Source organism: Nannobrachium achirus, assembly GCF_963921795.1.
Source record: "Nannobrachium achirus genome assembly, chromosome: 19".
NCBI classification, from domain to species: Eukaryota; Metazoa; Chordata; class Actinopteri; order Myctophiformes; family Myctophidae; genus Nannobrachium; species Nannobrachium achirus.
Window position 1 is genome coordinate 53990615 of NC_137826.1, and position 22857 is coordinate 54013471.

Consider the following 22857-nt stretch of genomic DNA (forward strand, 5'->3'; position numbering starts at 1 on the left):
TTAGTTACTTTGTAGATTAGTATTATTATTACAAAACCACTTCATTGCAATATACTTTGGCGATTTGAAAACAGATGATCTACAAGCATATAATCTGCTATATTCAAAGGATTTTGATATTTGAAAAGTTGTTAAATGGGACCTTCAGCATGATGAGTACTTCTACTTTTGGTGTAGTACGATTTTGACACCATTGCTGGTGCACTTTCAAGTAACTTGTACTGGTTACATACTATTTCTACAATATTGTTGATACTTTTACTTAAAGTTGTACCATGTAACTTTTTTTATAAAACAAATCTTAAAATGGTCCTAGCTGTTAAATCGCTAAAGTTTTAGAACCCCCACTCCGTTATTTTCAGCTTCTAAAGCCTTCTCTTTATATGTTTTCTATGATCCCTGCCCGGGACCGGTTTTCGCGCAAAAATTGCGTCATCACACTACCGGCCAATCACAGCGAGGGTTATACACTGCCAGCCAATCACAGCGCAGAACATACAATGCCGGGCTCTCTGGTGGGTTTAGGAAACACGCCTTCAGGAAGTACACTGCAGTGTTTACACTGGAGGAGTCTAGCATGTAACTCCCCAACCGCTGCTCGTAGAAGGACACGGGAGACCTCATTGAAAGCGTCTCGGCGAGGCGAGGCGGACGCGGTGGTCTGACGGCCCGGTCCGCGAGCGAAAAACGGACGAAAAAAGCAAACGCGACCGCGGTTTGCTATACTGCTACAGACCACCAGTTGAGCAACTTACACAGTATAGCTTTAAGTAAACAAAAACTAGTACTTGTTACATCACTGTGTAGCCTACAGTAGCCTATATATGCGATACTGTGCCTATGCTTCACACTCACTATCATAATGAACTTCAACTCTCTGTAGCTATGCTGCATAAACCTGTGACATACTGTATCCACAACTTTCCCACGTCCCGGCGTGCATTGTGCAGAAAAGGTGTACGGCAGTTTCCGGCGTCGCAGCCGAGAATGATCTACAAGCTCGCGGTTGCATCTGCGACACGACGTGAGCTTGTATGTCTGCTGTTAACCGGAAGTGTCCTACACATAATGCTACAGTAAATTCTCGCGGAAACAGGTGGATACATACAGTATTGTTTGTGACTTCTGGTGATGAGCAGAATGGATTAGACTTGTACTCACCACTGCCTGCTGCTGCCCTGCATATTATCTCTCTTCCACAAATCATCATTCCAGAATGAGTGAAATATTGGCATTACAAACCAATTCAAACCACCAACATGTAGGATACGTATTTTTAGATCTGTATACATTTGCTTTCACATAAGCGGTCATCCTTATCCTGACGTGTGAAAAATGAAGAGGGGAAGGGTCAACTTTATCCCACTGAGTCATCTTCCCCCGCTGTCCTCTGATCATGTGGTGTTATCAGTTCCATTATTGACTGATTCCACCTCTTCTCAGAGCCGTGTGTGCTGCACAAACTAGCTTTGAATGACAGCCTCATCACGCTGCTGTCGGGTCAAGATGTCTTGGAGATGGTGTGCCGTTGGAGTGTGTGTTCTCCTTGTGATGATGGTGGGGACCAGCCTGGTGATCTCCCTGTCCTTCCAGACCAGGAGCCACGGACGATTAAAAAGGGTGAGTTGGCAGCTGCTATTAGCTGTTATTGTGCTACAGCAGTGGTTCTCAACCTGTTTTGGGGGGGGTCCCCAGATTATTCACTTAATGTGAAACATTGTTTCCTCACTCAACAGTAAACAAACCAACATATATAAAGTGTATAGCGGGTATCTGCACATTTCTAAAGTGACAATTTAAGGACTTTTTAATAACTAATAAAGAAATGACAAATTAAACAATAAACTTTGGCCAAATTGTCAAATATTAGAGGCAGAAATTGTGAAAATAGCAGATCTACATGCCCCCAAACCCCTCCCAACGCGAGGCGTTGTGAGCAAAAGGTTGAGAACCACTGTGCTACAGTAACACTCATGGGCTAAAGTCCTCAATGTTGACACATGACTGATTTCAGTCACTTGGATTCTTTCATCGATCAATCGTTTGCAGGGGTCGTCAATATGTCCGTCCGTACACAGACAAATCTGTCCGTAGCAAGACTTGGCCCTTGTCCGTGGCACATTTGAACTTGTCTTTCAATTTGTCAGTCTCCAGGTTTTCCTCAGAATATCTATGACACTGATTGATTATGAAAGTATGTATGGCATATTAGGAGTCCACTATAGGACAGTGGTTCCCTGGTTCTCTAACAATTTATTTTTTAAGGGCCCCCATAACTCTGAGAGTACACACATAATTGTGTCCATTTGGTTCCATTTGTGCACTCTCAGTTACAAAGATACAGACATGTAAAGGTAATTTAAGGCTATAGCTCTTCTTGTGTTTCTGGTAATATTAGTGTTCACTTCATTTGTCCATGGCAAAAATATAGATTTGATAAAAATGTCCACCACAAGCCATGCTTTCAATTAGGCCTGTTATACAGTAGCACCAACATGAGGACATTTTTTGGAAATGTTTTCTCTTTTTGCTTGTAGGCTACTCCGAAATATTTATTTCAAAACAGCACACAAACCGGTGTCCTCTACATTATCGCAGCCTTATGCAGCACTCACACTAGGAACATCAGCCTTGGTGGTGGCGCTGTAACAGTCACTTTGGTACAATGTATAACTCTTGAACCGTAGGTCGTGCAATCGCAACCCTGATCACCACGCATGAAGACGACCAGACATAAAACAAGAGGTTAACTACTGTACTTAAAGGGATATTACACTTTCAAAACTTTTTTTTCGTCTAATCAGGCTTGTATGAACACCCTGAACAGTTTTTAATTTGCTTCATTCAGTATTTAGATATTTGATGTAAATGTTACCAGCTCCAACACGCCCAGGCCCTCTCCACATACACACCCATTGTAACTTCAAACTCCATTTTAACCATGATAGATTCATTAAAAACACCCATTATTTTTTCTGGTGACTCATAATACCCTCCTAATACGTGAGCAGACCGTGTTTTTTCAATAACTTTTTTCATTTATTTTCAATAAAATATTATTGTATTTAATGTTTTCCATTTTCCCAAAGAATTATTAAAAATAAAAGAAAAAGGTTATTGAAAAAACACGGTCTGCTCACGTATTAGGAGGGTAGTATGAGTCACCAGAAAAAATAATGGGTGTTTTTGATGAATCTTTCATGGTTAAAATGGAGTTTGAAGTTACAATGGGTGTGTATGTGGAGAGGGCCTGGGCGTGTTGGAGGTGGTAACATTTACATCAAATATCTAAATACTGAATGAAGCAAATTAAAAACTGTTCAGGGTGTTCATACAAGCCTGATTAGACGAAAAAAAAGTTTTGAAAGTGTAATATCCCTTTAACTGTCCATCCCCTCAATATTTTCCGGACAGGAAAGGATGCCTTTGTATCTCTGAACATTGTTCTTTATCTTTCTCACAGGAATTAGCTCTGACGGAGAAGAGCCACGTGTTTGAGGCCTGGAAGAAGCCGCCTGCTGTTTACCTGGAGTATTACTTCTTCAACGTGACCAATCCCCAGGTGTTCTTAGTTGGAGGGAAGGCGGCTGTCAAACAGATCGGGCCCTACACTTACAGGTAGACATGTTACAAATATTGTGTTCCTTCCCAATCCGATTCTGATACCTGCAACTCGCGGATATTTCAATACTGAATACTATTCCGATACCAATGTGTCAATTTCTTTTTTCAGCATGATACAACTAAAAATAGTACATTAAGAGTATAAAACAGTGGCCTACAGCATCAACTGAAGCATTCAGCATTCAGAGTATAAGTATAATCCTTGCGCTACTCTAATTGGTTGTAGGGGAGGGTATATCACTGTTGCTGTTTCCACTGTGTTTGTATCGTTCCAAAGTGGCTTTATGGGGCTACTCTGATTGGTTTTAAGTCTACCCAATAGAATCCATTTGAAGTTTTTCCAAGTCTTTCCCACACAGTGGGATATTGTCTGGCTATGCGAGGCTGCTAGGCTAGTACATATTTCTCCAAGCCTGAACTATCATCCCTTCCTGCTCCTCAGAGAATACACACAGTGGGAGAACGTGACACTCCTGGAGAACGGCTCCAAGGTCTTCGCCCGGAACCACAAAATCTTTGTCTTTGTCCCGGAGAAGTCATGCGGCGACCCCGAGGTTGACTTCATCACCACGGTCAACATTCCCGCCGTGGTGAGACATTTGTTGTCTCCGCCAGGTCGAAAGGCATGGCAGAGACTACGGTATATAATGTTTTGCACCCTGTGTCCGCCTGTCCGCGTGTCCGTCCGTCAGTTAATAATCGGGCGCACACACACTCCCTCTGCAGTGCATTATGCTGCCTTTCATAGCGCCACCAGGAGGCCATTTTTGTCCAAAACATAAAATGCTAGTTTTGTCCAAACATCAGGCAAATCGGTACCTCTATAGTCATGTGAACACAGATCTGTCTAAGTTGCACATCTTTTCGAGTACGTTTAGGCCCTCATTTTCCCATTTCGGAGGAGAATAAACATTGCCATTACAAATAGGGCATTGCACTACTGTGCAGTGCTCGGTCGCTAATTACAAATGGCTGACTTCCTGTTTGGTTTTCGGACATGGTGCCAAGAGAGTTTTTTGTAAGTCCATACTACATGATACAGGTGTGTAGCTGTAGGTGAAACCGTATAGTGGGGCCGTGCCATTGTTGTAGGGAGCACTATTGAGCCATTAGGCCACTTTGGCGAATTTTAAAATACGTAATTTTTGTGATGTGTGTGCAAAGTTGCACAACCTTTGGAGTACGTTTAGGCAGAGGTGTCAGGGAAAAATGCGAGGCCCCGTGCAAGGTACCCCGGATAGGATTACTGGTTGATAACTGACAATACGTGTTACAGTATTATTCTCTCTGCACTCTTTAGAGAATTTAACTTGGTGTTTTGATACTACCTCAGTTGCACTGTGCACACAGATTCACTTTGAAAACCTACTGTATGTTTTATATTCAAATAAATTGAATAATTTCGCTTATAAATGCCTCCTCATTGACCTTATATTTTATTAAAGAAAAACACTTTTTTTGAGAACCTTTCATCGTGAATCACCTAAATGTATTTGTGTGCTCCTAGATCTTTCAGCCTAGAAGCACACACGCTACTTCGGAAAATGCTAAACGGCCTGCCTGGGACCAATAAAGGTTTATCTATTCTGTCACATGGCTACACAGAGCTGGATATTTCTGAAGCTAGTGCTGTTGGGGCTTGCAGCCACGTGAAGCTGGATATTTCGGCCGCGAAGCTGGATATTTTTTAAACCGGATAAATAAGTGAAGACATTGAAAAATATCCGATTCACTGGATCCGTGTAGACACGGTACCCGGATATCTCTTAAGACTTTACTGTGTGTGTGTGCTTGTTCCTCAGTGGAGGCCTGTGGACTCTGATTATTTTAGACCTAGATATCTTTCTCGTGTGGACCTAGATATTTTTCTATGTGGATATCTGAAAAACTGGGATATATGAAAAATCCAGCTCCGTATAGCAGGACATTCTACCTAATCTTATTCTTTGTTGCTCTCCCTTCTCTCTCTTCTCCCCCTCCACTCCCCCAGTTAATCATGAGTTCCACCTATTGCTCCAGCTTCTTTGCTCGAAATGCTATTACCTGGCTTTATGGTAAATATCTTAACATCTTCATGACACGTACTGTCCACGAGGTGCTGTGGGGCTACGAGGACCCTGTGATGACTGGACTCAGCAAAACGAACCGTGACTTCGAGGAGTCACATTTTGGCCTCATGTGGAAGGTGAGGACCAGTATTTAGGGAGATGTGAAGGTACTACACAGTAAAATCAAGAGCTGTAAATTGAATTCCTGAGATTTAAAGGACAACTTTGGGTTCATATTTTAGCGATTTTAATGATTTTGATTTCAGTGGGTGGGGGTATGCATACAAGTGGCTAATGCAACGTACTGTATGTGGTCTAGTATGTTACTGTAAATAGTAATAAAGACATTGCTTCGTACTCCATTCCTATGGGAGGCGCCTTTAGCCGACCAAATACAGAAAACTTTCACTCGTTTACTCCCGGAGGACAAAATCATTGGCCGAAGGGCATGTCAGTAAGTCTCTGCTACAGCAGTCACACTGAACATTGTGTCTCGTCTCCATCCCATAGAAAAATGAAACTCACAAAGGAGAGTTTGTCTTTCACACTGGGGAGCAGAACGACATGGATCATGGCAAGATTGACACATGGAACGGCCTGAGGTAGAGAGACCTGTCTCGCTCCCTTTTTGTTTACTTATTTATGAATTAATTAATTAATTAATTAATGAAATAATAAGAAAATATTGTTTTACACTGGTCAACACTGTTAGACCAAGCCTTTGATATGTCTTGTTTTACACTGGTCAACACTGTTAGACCAAGCCTTTGATATGTCTTGTTTTACGCTGGTCAACAGGGAGATGACGTGGTGGTCGTCCAATCAGAGCAACATGATCAACGGCACTGACGGCAGCGTCTTCCACCCTCTGCTTTCCAGGAAGGAGCTGCTCTTCATCTTCTCCCCTGATCTCTGCAGGTAGAGCTGCACAGTGACCTGACCTCTGCAGGTAGAGGTGCACACCTGGGCTTTCGATCCTGGCCTTTTTCCTCCCTGGTGTAGTCATTTTGTAATATAAACATATAAATACAAAAGTAATATTAGTATGGGAGCGGTCACAGCTTGTCCGTATGTGTGTATGTCTGTCTGTCGGTCACGCCTGACACTGTGGTTCTATGCGTTTGTCAGAATGAAACAGAATGGGTTTGCCGCTCTGACATCGCGCCCTGGCTTCACTGTGATGTCACACTAACAGAATCCCCTTTTGTGCCCATATGTGAAGTTCCCTGATGTCATCAATATTAAGCCCATACCTTACAGGACTTCATATAGGAATGCCTATATATGGAGGCCACATGGGCCACATACCACACTAACAGAATGTGTATGGCAAAGACAGATGGCCAAGACAGCTCATATCTGTGTGGCTGGATCTCCATGTATGGGCATAAAAGGGTATGATGTCAGATGTCATAGACGTCATATTCACTAGCATGTTTGGGCTCTCACAGCATATCTCCATATACAGTACATGGATCTCTATATATGGGTACCAGGGGTCTCCATATATGGGTAACTGGTTCCGATATACATCACTGGCCAGATGGCCAAGAATAGGCGCTACCAAGGGCGAGGTCGCATGTCGCCTTGAGGCGTCTAAAGCCTCGATCAGAGTCTGCGGTGAAGTGCTATCCACCGCAAATTTGAGGTGGAAAGCTTTCCACCTCAAGTCAGAAAATAAGTGAAGGCCATCCTAGTCCGTCACGGTGGAGTCCTATTCACCGTGACTGACTGGTCCAGGTCGACCAATCAGTGAACGGGGGGAAGAGCCTATCTGTCTGATAGTAAAAACAGAGAGATGTGTCGGGACTCGCGGTGGAGAGCTTTCCACCGCGAAGAATGGCGTAACGTTGTAGTTTTAGGACTCAAAAAGACTGCTCCGCGGAGGAAGCCTTCCACTGTGGAGCCGACTCTGATTGAGGCTTTACTAGTACAATACAATACAATACAATACTTTGTAAGGATTAATATGTAGAAAAGGACAGACAAACAAAAGGACACTAACAGACAAGGGAAAAAAAGAAAAAAGAGAATACAATAAATCACATATTACTCTCCTGTTTCTCCTCAGGTCCATCCATGTGAGCTATGTGGAAGACGTGGAGGTGAACGGCATCCAGGCGTTGCGCTTTGCCCCGCCGGTGGAAGTGCTGCAGAGCCCCACAGAGAACCCTGCCAACCAGGGCTTCTGCGTGCCAAGCGCTTCCTGTAGGGACACGCCAAACAGCGACTGCCTGGGCACGGGCCTGCTCGCCCTCAGCGTTTGCAGAAACTCCCTTGGAAGAAAAGGTTCATATTTATTATCTATCCACCACCCACAGTGTACTTCTTATACTGACATACATTCAGGCTATTCATTACTAACCCACAATGTATATTATAAATATTTATAGTCCTTATATTTATTACTAGCGCCAGCAAGGGTTAGGTTTAGGTGTGTGTGTGTGTGTGTGTGTGTGTGTGTGTGTGTGTGTGTGTGTGTGTGTGTGTGTGTGTGTGTGTGTGTTTAAGCCCGGAGCCCAATCACTGACCAGCATTTCTGGCAACGTCATCATTAACAGCCAATAAGGGACCAGCATTCCTGGTGATGCCAGTGGTGATGTCACTTAAGGCCTGTCCATACTTTGACCGAAACCGCCGTTTTCGGTCAAAAGGTCCTTTTCAACTATAAAATGTAATTCCTCGAAAGTTCTGGAATGCTTTTTCTCCGAACAATAGTTCTGAAATTTGCACAACGAGATGTTGTCACTCGCCGAAATCAGGTTCGGTGAAACGGCAAACGTGATTGGTCGGTTGGATCCCCCCCCCCCCCCCCCCAGGTACTGTACATTGGAAAGCCTGGTGACGCGAGGCTACTGTATTGCTTTTGTTTTTGCTTTGCAACCCGCGAAAACTACTGTACTGTGTGTCGGTGCATGCTCAATGAGCGGCGCAACACGGCGCAGAAGGTCGTCAAAACGACTGGCAGACATACTTATTATTTCAAAATGTTTCTCCTCGTCCATGCCCAATTGCCCCTCATCCCCTGAACGAGAGTCTGATACACGCGGCGGACATACCCCCGCCGGCTAGATGTGCTCGCCTCCCCCTCAGCCGCACAAAGCAGGGCAAAATCCTTCTCCTCCTCTGCCTCCTCTAACATTTCCTCCTCGTCTTCCTGGGTCCTCCTCCTCCATAACCTCCACAAATTCACAATACGGTACGTGCCACCGCTTCCAACTTCCAACGTGCCAACCCTCCGAACAGGAGCGAAGTATGAACATCCGACGTTTTTTTTCCGGAAAAGATAAAAAATAAAAAAGTTTATTTTTCAACCGAAAAGTTCGGTTCTGTCGAAGTATGGAGGGGCCTTTAGATAGATAGATACCTTTATTATCCCAAGGGGGGAAATCAGTTGAACCAGAGGCAGCACAGCAGTATAAGGTTATTTACAAAAAAAGAAAAAAAAAACTTTGATATTTTCTTATCATTCAAAACAAATTTGTCCACACATCTCTATGTGGTGCCATAGAGATAACAGGCAAACGTTGATCAAAATAACAATTCTTTAATTAACTAATGCTGATGCTTAACAATAATTTAACTCGGGTCCATTTGGTTTCATTGTACACTCTCAAGAGTTAAATATCTAAGGTCCATTTGGTTACCATCATTTAGCTGGGGACCACCAGGAACCCCCTCAAGGACCACTGGTTGAGAACCACTGTCCTGTATCAAGAATAATGTGTACATTTCATGATCCACTATACAGTATAATGGTCATTGTGTTTTTATTTTGTCAGCTTTTTTGGCGTCTCTGGAACAGGATCTGGTGATGTCTCTCCCCCACTTCTACCAGGCAGACCCCAAATACCTCGAGGCCATTGAAGGGCTGAAGCCCAACAAGGAAGAGCATGAGTCATACCTGGACGTCGAGCCGGTAACTTTGTATCATAAGACTCAAATATTCATGACTCCACATGATTAGTTCTATGTGGGATTAGGACTTGAACCTGGTATTCTTGGAGCACATGGTTTGCGGCAAACCCCAGAAATGAAAGCTCTTCCTGAAATCCCAGACTCTCTTCCCAAAAGGAAGTGTGTGATAGAGGCTGGCAACGCCAGGCAATATATGGCCAAGACAGATGGCCCTTAGGCGTCTTACTGGTACTGTATATGATACTCCATTGTACGTCAAAATGTACAAGCTCACAAGTGTAAAGGATTTAAATGCATGCTCTTTGTGTGTGTCTCCAGATCACGGGGGTTCCCATCCGTACCCGTAAGAGAACTCAGCTCAGGCCCTGTCCAGACGACAACGGATTTTTAATCCCCGGGGAGGTAGAGCCACGAACGCACATGGGTGTCCACATGCAAACGCATGCAAACGGAGGACTAGCCGAATAGTTTCCAAAACTCCGGCTGCAGTGCATTTTTGTTACCCGGGCGTATTTCTTTTGCCTTGTGGACACCGTAAACGGAGAAGTTCTTTGCTTGCATGCTTACGTCACCTTGTGCTCCTCGCCTCCTCCTCCTTGCTATGAGAGAATCCCATGGTAGTCTCTGTAGAATATCCATATTTATGAGCGCATTCACGCCATGTTAACATTAGAGAGCTCAGCTGTCTTATTTAGGGATGGAGCCCTAATGAATGATATTTGTTACTCTTGTCAAATGTCATCTTCATAGATGGTGGTCACTGGACAGCCACGAACTCACAGTTGCAAAAGATAACAGTTATGTTCTGAATTCCACCGGCTCAATAAGCCGGATCGATAAGGTGCTCATTATCAATAACGAGATGCAGCCCTCGTCTTGTTAACGGAGCATATCTGACGCGACGCGCCTGCCTCTTCTCTTTGTCAAAGTTTGGATATCAAATGCCAATATCAAATGATTTCAAGCATAATGGAGACATATGCACGCATGCAGGCATTATTCCAGCCCATTCTCACAGTTGTCTGACGCTTTGAAGGTGAGAATATGTTGATTATTCACGGCGTCGGCATGTGCCTCCTTTTTTAAATTATTTCCACGATCAGAAAGCACAAAAAGAAAGTCCGTCTGTAGTTGCTTCTCTCTCTCTCTCTCTCTCTCTCTCTCTCTCTGTCTGTCTGTCTCTCTCTCTCCCCCCCCCCCCCCCCCTCTCTCTCTCTCTCTCTCTCTCTGATTGATAGAGTTAGCGCACCACACTCTCTCTCTCAATACAAAGTGATGCTAGCTTGACCACGATGTTCAAATTGATAGAGTTACATTCGTTTAATGCTGAGAGAGAGAGAGCGCACCACTCTCGACGATTCCTCTCCTCTCCTGCTCTAGAAATAGTTCGCGAATTTATATTAAATGAATGTTTAAATAGCAATTGTGCATGTTAAAGTGTGAAGATTGTGAAACTTGGACGATGCATAGCCTATAGTATAGATAGATAGCTGCTGCAATGATTGCATGAGAGCAGGGGTACGCGGCCACCCGCTTCGGTGACGCACAGACAGGGATTTATAGCGTTTTGATAATACCGTGTGGACACACATATTTTTCTACACGGGCCCGTGTGGAGGCGTATAGGTTTCAAAACGAAGTCAGAAACGCCCGGGGATTTTTTAGGTATAGACAGGGCCTCAATATCATCCTGAAACATTATCTAGGCTACACGTAAGTTCAACTCTGACCCGCGTCACTGTCGCTGCATGTGCTTCCTGTTGCAGCACTTTGAACCTCACAATCCTCCCTGATCGTTGTTGTCGGGTGGAAACCTTGTACGTCCAAAACCATTTGTTTTGTATTTATCATGTTAAAAATGATTTAAACTAGTGAAAACAGCCAATCTACAAGCACACACCGCCTCGCACCGCGAGGCGTTGTGTGCTTGTAGATCGGCTGTTTTCACTATGTGCGACAGCCTTGATGAAGCAGGGCTTTGCTTTGCGAAAAGAATTACAAATTTGAAACTTGGAGATAAAAGGTTTGGTTTCTGCCCGACAGTGACGATTTACTTTGTTGGCCGCCCAGCCGACATTTTATTTTTAATTTTTTCCTAATGGCCGGCCTGGACCGGCCAGGAATGAACCGGCCGTTCGGGAGGTGTCCCGCTTTTCCCAATGGCCAGCACGTCCCTGCTGACCTTTCTCTACCTCTGTCCCAACAGGAACACAAGGTACATCAACGAGACGGTTTTCCCCATCATGTTCGTCAGTGAGGTAGGCAGATATTCTCTTTGACAAAATATATATATAAAAACTAAAACTAAATGTAAATGGACATGTCTCCTCTCTCTCCTAGACGTCAACCATTGATGAGGAGTCGGCATCCCAGATGAGGACGCAGCTGTTAGAGGCCAAGAGGGAGACAACAGATGGACACCATAATGTAACATTGGATAACTAATATGAAAACTATGAGGACTTTGAAAAACCTATGGTGCTCAAACTCTTTCACGTGAAGATCCCCCAAAATTATATGTATTTGGCCACGGACCCCCATCTCAAAATATATGGTTCCATTTACTCCTTTCTATCATTTTAGAGATATTAATGATTTAGATTTCAGAGGGCATGCGTACAAGTGGCTAAATATGTCTTTTTACACAGAATAAGCCCATTCCCAAGATGCACTGCAATCTTTCATGGACAGATGTGACTTTTGGGGTTACTGTAAATAGCAATAAAGAAATTGCAGGCTTATTGTGTCTAAAAAGACATATTTAGCCACTTGTACACAAGCCCCCATGCGTACGCATGCCCCACGTTTTAGAACGCTAAACGTGCTAAAACGATAGAATGAAGTAAATGAAAACATTTTAACGCTCACTTTTTCTTTTCTCTAATTACAATCTCAAATATGAACTCCTGTTGTGAAATAACGAAGTTGACCTTTAACAATGCTTTTTGCAGGCGAGAGTTGTAATTGTGTTGTTCTTTGACAAAACATATGTACAGTATATAAAAACAAACAAAAATGTAAATGGACACGTCTCCTCTCTCTCCCTAGACGTCAACCATCGATGAGGAGTCGGCATCCCAGATGAGGACGCAGCTGTTAGAGGCCGAGAGGGAGACAACAGATGGACACCATAATGTAACATTGGATAACTAATATAAAAACTATGAGGGGCCATAATGTCCACATGAAGTGTTTTCTGAGTGGACCAGAACTTTGGATATCGTTGCTGCCCGGCAGAAACCTCCTATCTCCATATTTTAACTGTTTGTTGTTTATCTAAATTAAAGCCATCCACATTGTGGATGTCGATCTGCTCTCTTTGCCATTTTTTATTTGAAGTTTGAGGCCTCGTTCACATAGTTAAAGACGGGGTGAAATCAAAAACATGTTTTTCACACTTTTAGAGCATATCTGTAGTGATAATATGACCATACCTAACACTAGATGCCAAAAAAATAGAAAATAAACAATTTTTGTGTATATTTATATCAAAGGTCCCTAAATAGGCCATTCTTAATTACTTCCTGTGAACAGAAACACAAAAAGTGATGACATAGATAGAGTTTTTGAATATAAATGAACCTTTGATTACATTCACCTGTTTGTTTCCCATTGCTGGCTCCCATTACTCACATTACTCAGATTTTAAATCCCATCGCCTGAAGGGCTGGTCCCCTCGGATAGGTTCAGAAACACACAGGCTTCCTTTTCAAACTGAAACTTCAAAATAAAATACCCAAAATAGTCATTTCATTGGGTCTTTAAGGAATATGCCTCGTCGGTTCCTTATACTTATCGGTTCCATTTCCCACAATGCTTTGCGTGAAGTGGGCGGTTCCGCGAGTGGCGTAAGCGGACGCAGATATCAGCCGTGTAATTCTTTTGGAGTTGTCGTCGGGCGAACTTACTGCTGCTTGTTGGAATAATAATAATAATAACAAACAAATATATTCTAGATTTTAGCCAATTTTCTAAAGACCAATATTCAAATTTCTGATGTATGTTGACAATCCTAAAATACACACACACACACACGCCCGCGCACACACGCACGCGCGCGCACGCACGCACGCACGCACGCACGCACGCACGCACACATACACACACACACACACACACACACACACAAAACTAGGACATAAAAGAATAAATATGCATATGCGTTGGCATTTAAATCCTACTTTCACCGCTCTGCACCGTAGGATTAACCTGACTCAGCCAGATGCTGGCGTATTGATTTCCTCAAACTCAATGCTGCCACCATCTCGACCAAATCGAAAATATCATTGTTGATCTTTCTCACAGGAAGTTGCTCTGACGGAGAAGAGCCACGTGTTTGAGGCCTGGAAGAAGCCTCCTCCTGTTCACCTGCAGTATTACTTCTTCAACGTGACCAATCCTGAGGTGTTCTTAGCTGGCGGGAAGGCGGCCGTCAAACAGATCGGGCCCTACACTTACAGGTACCATGGCCGTATTAATTCAGAACGGGTACACATTTTGTGTTTCATTATTTTATGCTTTAACTATTGAAAAATAGCAGATATACAAGCTCACAGCGCGGCACCGAGTGCCGCGCTGCGAGCTTGTAGATCTGCTATTTTTGAAAAATTGTGAAAATTAGAATTTTGACCCGATTCTATAAGTGTCTTTTGAATCCTTCTAAGACAATCTGGCCAGCCATCGTCAAAGAAAAGGTCCTCTTCACTTAACTGGAGCTCAGTTAATCTGTTCTTGGGAGACTACTATGTCAGTGGTTCTCAAACCTTTTCATGTGAAGGACCCCCGAAATGATATTTATTTGGCCACGGACCCCCATCTCAAAATATCTAGTTCCAGGGACCACCTAGAAGCAAAATTTGAGTTACAAACGTTCGCTTTGAAAATACATTCAAAGATTTGCACACATTTTCATGACTTTTTCAAAAATAGCAGATCTACAAGCTCGCAGCGCGGCACTCGGTGCCGCGCTGTGAACTTGTATATCTGCTATTTCTCACTGCTATTTCTCACTCGTCGGGAACCCTCCGCGTTCAAGACGGTTTCTCTACAGTTTACAGTTTACAGTTCTTTAGGCATTTAGCAGACGCTTTTAATCCAAAGCGACTTACATTAAGCAGATAACACATCACAATAATAAACAAGATAATATGTCAGTACATCAACAGCAATATAACAAATGCAAATGAATATCTATCTAGAAAAAACAATAAAATCCGTAAAGAAAAAACCTTTGGCTGCTTTGAAGGTCAGCATTGAAGGTCAGCATCAGAAGGTCAGCATCAGTGTTTTGTATTCCGTGCGGGCCGCAATCGGGACCCAGTGGAGGCTGCGGAGAAGGGGAGAGACATGTGAGAACTTAATGTTGAAGACCAGTCGTGCCGCGGCATTTTGGATCAGTTGGAGGGGTTTAAGTGCACATGCCGGGAGACTCTACCCCTGAGCCATTACTGCCCATCTGGTAGAAGAGGAGGGGGCACCTAAATAGATCAGTATTCTGCATTAATTCATGTAGAGACAAACACCAACAACAGTTCCTGTCCACGTGTCTTTGTTTACATTACTAACATTTCTAACTCTACTACACGTATTAACTGCAGCTGCTAACAGACCCTGAGTCTATACATTTATGGAAGGATTATTGTTATTGCTTAAACGTGTAACTTTATCATTATGTGGGACCTGATAATGCCATAGTTACATAGTACTATTCACCAAACCTGACCCCCCTCCATTTCTTCCTGCTCCTCAGAGAATACACGCAGTGGGAGAACGTGACATTCCTGGAGAATGGCACCAAGATCTTCGCCCGGAGCCACAAAATCTTTGTCTTTGTCCCAGAGAAGTCGCGTGGAGACCCAGAGGTTGACCTCATCACCACGGTCAACATGCCCATCGTGGTGAGACATCATGCATTGACTTCTAGTGCAGTTGCTTCCTTCCCAAACTATTGTGCATGGAGGGATATTTGAGAGAAGCTGAGACCCCCACACACAAACGCAAGCGCATACTAACGTACACAAGAGCGCACACACACACGCATGGAGGTGAGCACACTCGCACAGTCTTGTGTTTTTCAAACAACTTGAAGGACAAGACCACTTTGGTAATGACGGGCATTCTTTAAATAATCTATTTCTAGTCAATGGAGAAGTTATTGTTCTTGCCCACCTTTGGAGTCATGGCAAGGTAACTACGCAACCCAAACCTCTACCGAAGTGGTCTTGCCCTTAAGCCCTATTTACGCGTTTTGTGAGGTTTTAGATCTACGTATATTTCGGGGTAACATGTCATTAGTTCGAACACCCTTTGGATCGACCACCAAACTCTAACCCAAACCCTAATCCTAACCTCAGTAAAACTATGCCTAACTCTAACCCTAACCCTAAATCTAACCTCAGTAACCGTGATGTGGGTGATTATCTAACTTGCCGACGCTCGCGGGTGATTATCTAACCTGCCGACGCTGTTCGACCCAACGGGAGTTCGCCCTATGGGGCAGTCCCCATATTTCGGTTGTATATTTTTGCGAGAACAGCTGCTGATCCGACAGACCTCACATACTGTACCAGCTGCATCGACTCCTTCTGGCCCTCTGCGATGCACCATGCCCAGTCGCACGGTTAACGAGATGCGCAAAGGACAGATATGCACATGTACTGGTGTGCACTGTAACCCTATACTATACTGTACACTATGCCAGAGGTATGTGCCTTTAAGTATGCCTTGAAGTAGTTGGCGGGCTGCAGAGGGGTATTATGGGATATGCTTGGTGCGGTGTTTACTTTTTGTTCAGTGAGAGAAAAGTGTGGCCACGCATTTGTACAAGCCGTGATTTCTTTTTATTTGTTTACGAGTGATACAGAAGATAGAACCCTGGCTGTTCACGTGTTTATTTGGAATATATTTTTGTTATTAAATCATCAGTTCTGCAGCACGGACTCCTTCTTGTTTTAGCATAGAACAAGTTAAGGATTACTCTGCAACGAAGAGGAGGAAGGTGGTTATAGCACGCACACACACGCACGCACGCACGCAGCGCACGCATGCAAGCAGATATTTGCATCATTTAGTTTGATTATAGTTAGATTTTACACTTGTGTATATCTTCTCTGTATTTCATGCCTGCTTCTGTGCTGCTTCCTTTGTTATTCTTCCTTTCCATCTGTCTCTTCTCCTCCTCCGCTCCCAGTATGTGATGAATGAGTTGATGCACTCCTTCATGCACCGTACCTTTCTGTCAATGTGGATGAACAACCTGGGCATTGACATCTTCACGACGCACACCGTCCACAAGCTGCTGTGGGGCTACAAGGACCCCCTGCTGTCTAAATTGCACATCACGAGGCCTGAGGTGGAGGAACACTTTGGCCTCATGTGGAAGGTGAGGACCAGCATTTAGGGAGATGTGAAGATGAAGTGCACTGTGAAATCAACGAGTGTGAATTTAATTCCTGAGAGTTAAGTAACACCCCAGAGTTAAAATAACTCTCCAGGTTGTACCATTGTAGAGTATGTAGACCCTTGAGCTTTCCTGAATATCTGTATAGAGAGGAGAACTTTGGAAAAGGAAGGATGCATGTGTGAGCATGGAGAAATATGATTGGATTCATGCTGATACTAAAAATACTATTCACACATCATTTAGACCCCAACCTACTTGTGAAAATTGTCAAAAGACAAAAACGACTGAGCAGCCACAGCTTTGATTGATTGATTGATTGATGATTGACTGATTGATCAATCGATTGATCTGAATACTTGAAAATGTAAACATCGTGGAGGTATTGAGTAAAATATTTTGGCTAAATGGACAACATGAAAGTCCTGCACGGGGACTTGTTTGTGTCCCTACCACAGATCACCACCAACTTTTGCTGATTGGTTGTCACACTGAATGTGGTGTCTCTTAGGGGTCCAGTAAGGGCGAGGGACGGCCGCAGTTTGGCACTCGCCCTCCCTCTAGGGGTTAGCTGTTTAGAGCAGTCACACTGAATCTGGTGTCTCCATTCCATAGAAAAATGGAACTCACGAAGGAGAGTTTGTCTTTCACACCGGGGAGCAGAACGACATGGATCATGGCAAGATTGACTCATGGAACGGCCTGAGGTAGAGAGCGCTGTCTGCCTGCTTTCACATTCATTCATTCATTCATTCATTCATTCATTCATTCATTCATTCATTGTTTTACACTGGTCAACACTGTTACACCAAGCCTTTGATATGTCTTGTTTTACACTGGTCAACACTGTTACACTGTTACCCTCTTATCTATCTTTCTTACATCTCTGTAACTTTGTAAATAACTGTATACTGCTTTGCTACTACTGGAAAACTAAATTTCCCCCTTGGGATAATAAAGGTATCTATCTATCTATCTACACCAAGCCTTTGATATGTATTGTTTTACGCTGGTCAACAGGGAGATGACGTGGTGGTCGTCCAATCAGAGCAACATGATCAACGGCACTGACGGCAGCGTCTTCCACCCTCTGCTTTCCAGGAAGGAGCTGCTCTACGTCTTCTCCCCTGATCTCTGCAGGTAGAGCTGCACAGTGACCTGACCTCTGGCGGTGGAGGTGCACACGTGGGCGTCTTTAACTGTGTTTAGTTTACTTTCAACCTTTTCTGCTGTTGGCTATCCATTCACGTCATTCACAAGGGTGACTAGATAACCCTAACCCAAAAGTCCTAGCATGTTCTTTTATGTAATTACAGTGGTCTTCTTTGATAACATTATGTATAAACACAACAGGCTATAATCATGACAAAACAAAGTGTTCAGTGGTGCATTGCTGCTCTCTGCTGTTTGTGTGACAACCTGAACATTCAGGTCAGTCACAAATAGTTTTATTCCTGTTTGAAAGTGATTTTCATGTTGTGTTGGAAATGGGCTATTGCCATTTAGAATGAATACCTCACAGCCACTGCGGTGGAGCCGGTCAGACGTCAACGCAACGGCGTCAATGAAGCTGTCCCAACGCAGAGCAACGCAACGCCCCCAGTGGAGCCCTGGCCTTCTTATGAGAATGGCAACTTATAGTTACTTTTTTCCCCACATATTTGAATCGACAGCATTCACAATTGCTGCCTACCTCTTTGGGCATTTAATGTGTGTTACATGTATTCCCTAGCGTAGACTCTAGTATACATCCTCTCTGTTGCTCCTCAGGTCCATCCATGTGAGCTATGTGGAGGACGTGGAGGTGAAAGGCATCCAGGCGTTCCGCTTTGCCCCGCCGGTGGAAGTGCTGCAGAGCCCCACAGAGAACCCTGCCAACCTGGGCTTCTGCGTGCCAGGCTCTACCTGCCTGGGCACGGGGCTGCTAGACCTCAGTGTCTGCCAAGAAGGTAGGTGGGAAACCCAGCCCTGAGAACCAGTGGGGTATCCGTGCATCAACGGTTTGAGCTACAAACGTCAGATATCAAAAATAAAGTGCTTACCCAAGTCTCCTTTTACTTCGATTTGACGCCGTTCAACGATAATTACACGCCGCTCCCGGATTGTTTAATAAAAAGCATTTTTATCCTGTTTTCCCTTGTATTTCCCCCTCTAGTGGACAGTCACGTCATCTCCGGTCGTTCATTGTAGTGAACGGAGATGATGCGATGACGCGACTCTCCACTAGAGGGGGAAATTCAGGAAATACAAGGATAAAAATGCTTTTTATTAAACAATCCGGGAACGGCGTGTAATTCTCGTTGAACGGTGTCATTTCTGAGTAAAAGGAGACTTGGGTAAGCACTTTATTTTTGAAATCCGACGCTTGTAGCTCAAACCGTTGAGCCACGAATACCCCCCTGGTTCTCAGGTCATGTATATGACCGTCATGTATTCAGGGCTAGTGGGAAACCATGTTTGAAACTGAAAGTTGAAACTCAAATTCATTGTTTTTGCATGGATCAAGTTAAACTGAATTCAATGCATTGCTTTGGGCTTTTCTGTAAACTTGTCCTAACTCACCTTGTTTCTACCAGGTCATCCTATGGTGATGTCTCTCCCCCACTTCTACCAGGCAGACCCCAAATACATCGAGGCCATTGAAGGGCTGAAGCCCAACAAGGAAGAGCATGAGTCATACCTGGACATCGAGCCGGTATGAACTGAGAGCCACTTCATACTTTGTATCGTTTAGACTGAAGTATTGATGACCCCAAGATGATTAGGTCTATCATGGAATACGATTTAAAGCCTTTATTCTGTTTGTTTAAAGCTGTCCTTCATGACTCATGTTTCCATGTCAGTATGATTGTTACATCCACTTGCCTTTTGTATTATGTAGCTAAATCACCCAATGTACTTCATTGTACATCAAATAGCAGAAATAGCCAAGCTCACTATGAGTCAAGCTGCAAAACATTATGAGCTTGTATAGATGAGCTATTTTCTTTCATAGTCACCAGTGGCGCCTATTTTTACTGAGTAGGAGGGCATAATGTAAAAATAAGTGCTCTTTGTGTGTGTCTTCAGACCACGGGGGTTCCCATCCGTACCCGTAAGAAAACTCAGCTCAATATCATCCTGAAAAAGATTCAAGGCTTCCCGTAAGTTCAACTCACATCACTGTCGCTGTACTGCATGTGCTTCCTGTTGCCGCACGTTGAACCTCACAATCCTCCCTGACCTTTGACCTTTCTCTGTCCCAACAGGAAAACAAAGTACATCAACGAGACCGTTTTCCCCATCATGTTCGTCAGTGAGGTAGGCAGATAATCCCTGAAACAGACGGAGCATGTTTTCACTAGAATTCTGGAATTCTTCCTGCAAATTAATTACCATAACATACTGGAAGTTTTGTTTTATTTTTTTTACAAGCAACTTTACTGAAATCAAGCCCAGAGTCGCTTGTAATTAGCAGACATGGCAACGGCGCCACACTGGTCGAGTCGCTTCGGTTCGGTGCCTGCCTCCCTTTCTCTCTCTCACCCTGAACCCTACTGTAGGAGCCAAACTGGGTTAATTGGTATTTGGGCATTCGATTAATTGATTAATTGGCTATTTGGTGGAGGCACCCATTGGCACCTCATTTTGTGGGAGTGTCTCTCCTCAGAGTTGACAAAAGGCATCTCTCCCATGCTCACCTTCAAGGCTTGTGGTGTCCTTGGAGGTATAGGGTGAGCTGGGGGAGAAAACTTTTGTTGACCGCACACGCACTTTCTATAGCTCTAAATCGCACTTTCATTGTTGTTTGCTCAAGGCTATTAACTTATTTTTCATACACATATTTATTACATTATTTTGATCGCATAATTGTAATAACTGGTGTCACTGAGAATTCTAGTAAAGCATTTTTAAACTTATGAACGATTTGTGGATGTGAGTGTTTTAAGGTGCGCGTCATACAAGTCTTTTAATCTCCCATGCTTAGCCTACCGGCTCTTTTAACTATTGGGGTTATTAGTAGCCGTAACACCTACAAATGGATTTAACCAGACATAGGACTGCATCGACTGCATCTACATGCTCACAACGCGTCGCTTTGTGCCGCATTGTGAGCTTGTAGATCAGCTATTTTCACTTCTTAAACATTTTGGTTTCTAATTCATGGAATTTTCGTAGATTTCTTCATGAGATTATTGAAAAAGGTTTTAGTTTGTGTTCTTAATTCATGAACATTTTAGATTTTTTGGGAATGTTTTTTTTTTTAAATGTTTCAAAATAATAATAATTAAAAACAAAATGTAGGAAAACAAAAATGCAGGGACCCACAAAAATCTGTCCGCAACCTGACAAATGGGTCCCTACCCAGTGCTTAGGAACCAGTGCGTTACAGTATATGAAGACATGGTTGAAAATGGGTGAAGTGCTCCTTTAAACACATACACTGTCTTTTAAAACATCGACTGTCGGGGTTGTCTGCCACGTTGTCCTTACCTTTTAACGTGGGCGCGTGCGTGCACATCGCGCACGATCTGTGCATGGATCATGCACCAGGCCTGTGTACACCCGATTACAGCTTTCAAATAAATAAATAAAAATCCCATTGGAAAAAAGAGGCTTCCATCTCTGAGCACCGTTTGGTACTGTTTACATGATAGCTAACGGTAGCTGCGCTTTGGTCCCGCCCCCGACCGGATACGGAAACCTAATCAAACCTCATGCTGGAAATCAGACCGGAAGCACTTTTCTGCGGGTGATTAGAGCCCGATTAACGATAAACAGCGATCATACTTTTTAAAGTTTTATAGCGATTAAAGCATATTAAATTCTCAGGTCTATCGGGCGTGGCGGAGATCTGGAACATAGGCCTTTTCTCAGGATTATCCGGTGAGGTAGTAAATGAGTGTTAAGGTAGATCAACATCCATGTCTCTCTATCTCCCTAGATGTCAACCATCGATGATGAGTCAGCATCCCAGATGAGGACGCAGCTGTTAGGGACAGAGAAGGAGAAAGATTGCACTGCACCTGTGCATGCACATAGATACACAGACACACAAACACCAACACACACACACACGTACACGCACACGCACACGCACACGCACACACACACACACACACACACACACACACACTCTCACGAAACATTTAGAAACATGAGAAAAGATGTCTAGCGTGGCTGAACAAGAACACTAGTCTGACAGACGGATCCCATGTATTACCAGGATAAGAGATAACACTTGTAGAAAGATTTTGTATCATTTGAGCTGCTGACCACTGTCTGTGCTACACTAAATAGAACAGAGCCTTAATTAGTATAATTGGTAAGACGTGTGAAGCAGTGGAGAATTGTGAATGGGGGGCTATGGGACGGCTGGCTTTTTTAGAGCGTTTTTAGAGAGTTTTTTGTGATGCTGAAGATGCTTTCTAACATTAAAAATATGATTTCATAGTATGGTTTACATATAAGTCAGTCAATTGTCTTTCACATATTCAAATGTATTTTATGTGTTTATTCCTTAAATATTTTTCATATATTTGGTTTGTGGGGAGGGGAGGGGGGCTTAGGGGGGCTAAGCCTTCACCAGGGGGGGCTAAAGCCTCCTCTAGCAATTTCAATTCAATTCAATTCAAAGGGCTTTATTGGCATGAGAAAACATACGTTTACACTGCCAAAGCAGAAGTGTACACGATACAATACAATCAGAACAAAATATGTACGTGAAAACAACATAACATGTAGGTGAAAACAGTTTTCATGCATCACGGTTACGTGCAGGCAGAGCAGGGATATATAAAATGGTTTTTAAGGTGGTTGGGTTCCATTTGATATTCTTCTCCTATCACAGCAGCTCACCAATCTTGCTGCTGTGTTTGCACATTGTTT

At 43.5% G+C, this 22857-nt stretch overlaps 2 protein-coding genes across 3 annotated transcripts; both read left to right on the forward strand.

The window, feature by feature from the left end:
• Positions 1-1459: 1459 nt before the first annotated feature.
• Positions 1460-9643, forward strand: LOC308304048 (lysosome membrane protein 2-like). The gene is made up of 8 exons (XM_080748609.1): positions 1460-1620; positions 3464-3618; positions 4067-4214; positions 5615-5809; positions 6183-6274; positions 6471-6590; positions 7744-7961; positions 9455-9643. The coding sequence occupies exons 1-8, from the start codon at positions 1474-1476 to the stop codon at positions 9637-9639; spliced, it is 1260 nt and encodes a 419-aa protein (XP_080604735.1). The 5' UTR covers positions 1460-1473; the 3' UTR covers positions 9640-9643.
• A 97-nt stretch (positions 9644-9740) lies between these two features.
• Positions 9741-22395, forward strand: LOC308305135 (lysosome membrane protein 2-like). Of its 2 annotated transcripts, XM_080749826.1 has the most exons (15): positions 9741-9818; positions 9909-9992; positions 11797-11848; positions 11931-12017; positions 12639-12725; positions 13896-14050; positions 15340-15487; positions 16780-16971; positions 17605-17696; positions 18010-18129; positions 18760-18938; positions 19566-19684; positions 20059-20132; positions 20238-20289; positions 21914-22395. In XM_080749826.1, exons 3-15 carry the CDS (start codon positions 11834-11836, stop codon positions 22142-22144), a joined length of 1551 nt encoding a protein of 516 aa, XP_080605952.1. In that variant the 5' UTR covers positions 9741-9818; positions 9909-9992; positions 11797-11833; the 3' UTR covers positions 22145-22395. The 2 variants fall into 2 exon arrangements, with proteins under 2 accessions (XP_080605952.1, XP_080605953.1); XM_080749827.1 differs by lacking the exons at positions 9741-9818; positions 9909-9992 and having other exon boundaries at positions 11599-11848.
• The last annotated feature ends 462 nt before the right edge of the window (positions 22396-22857 follow it).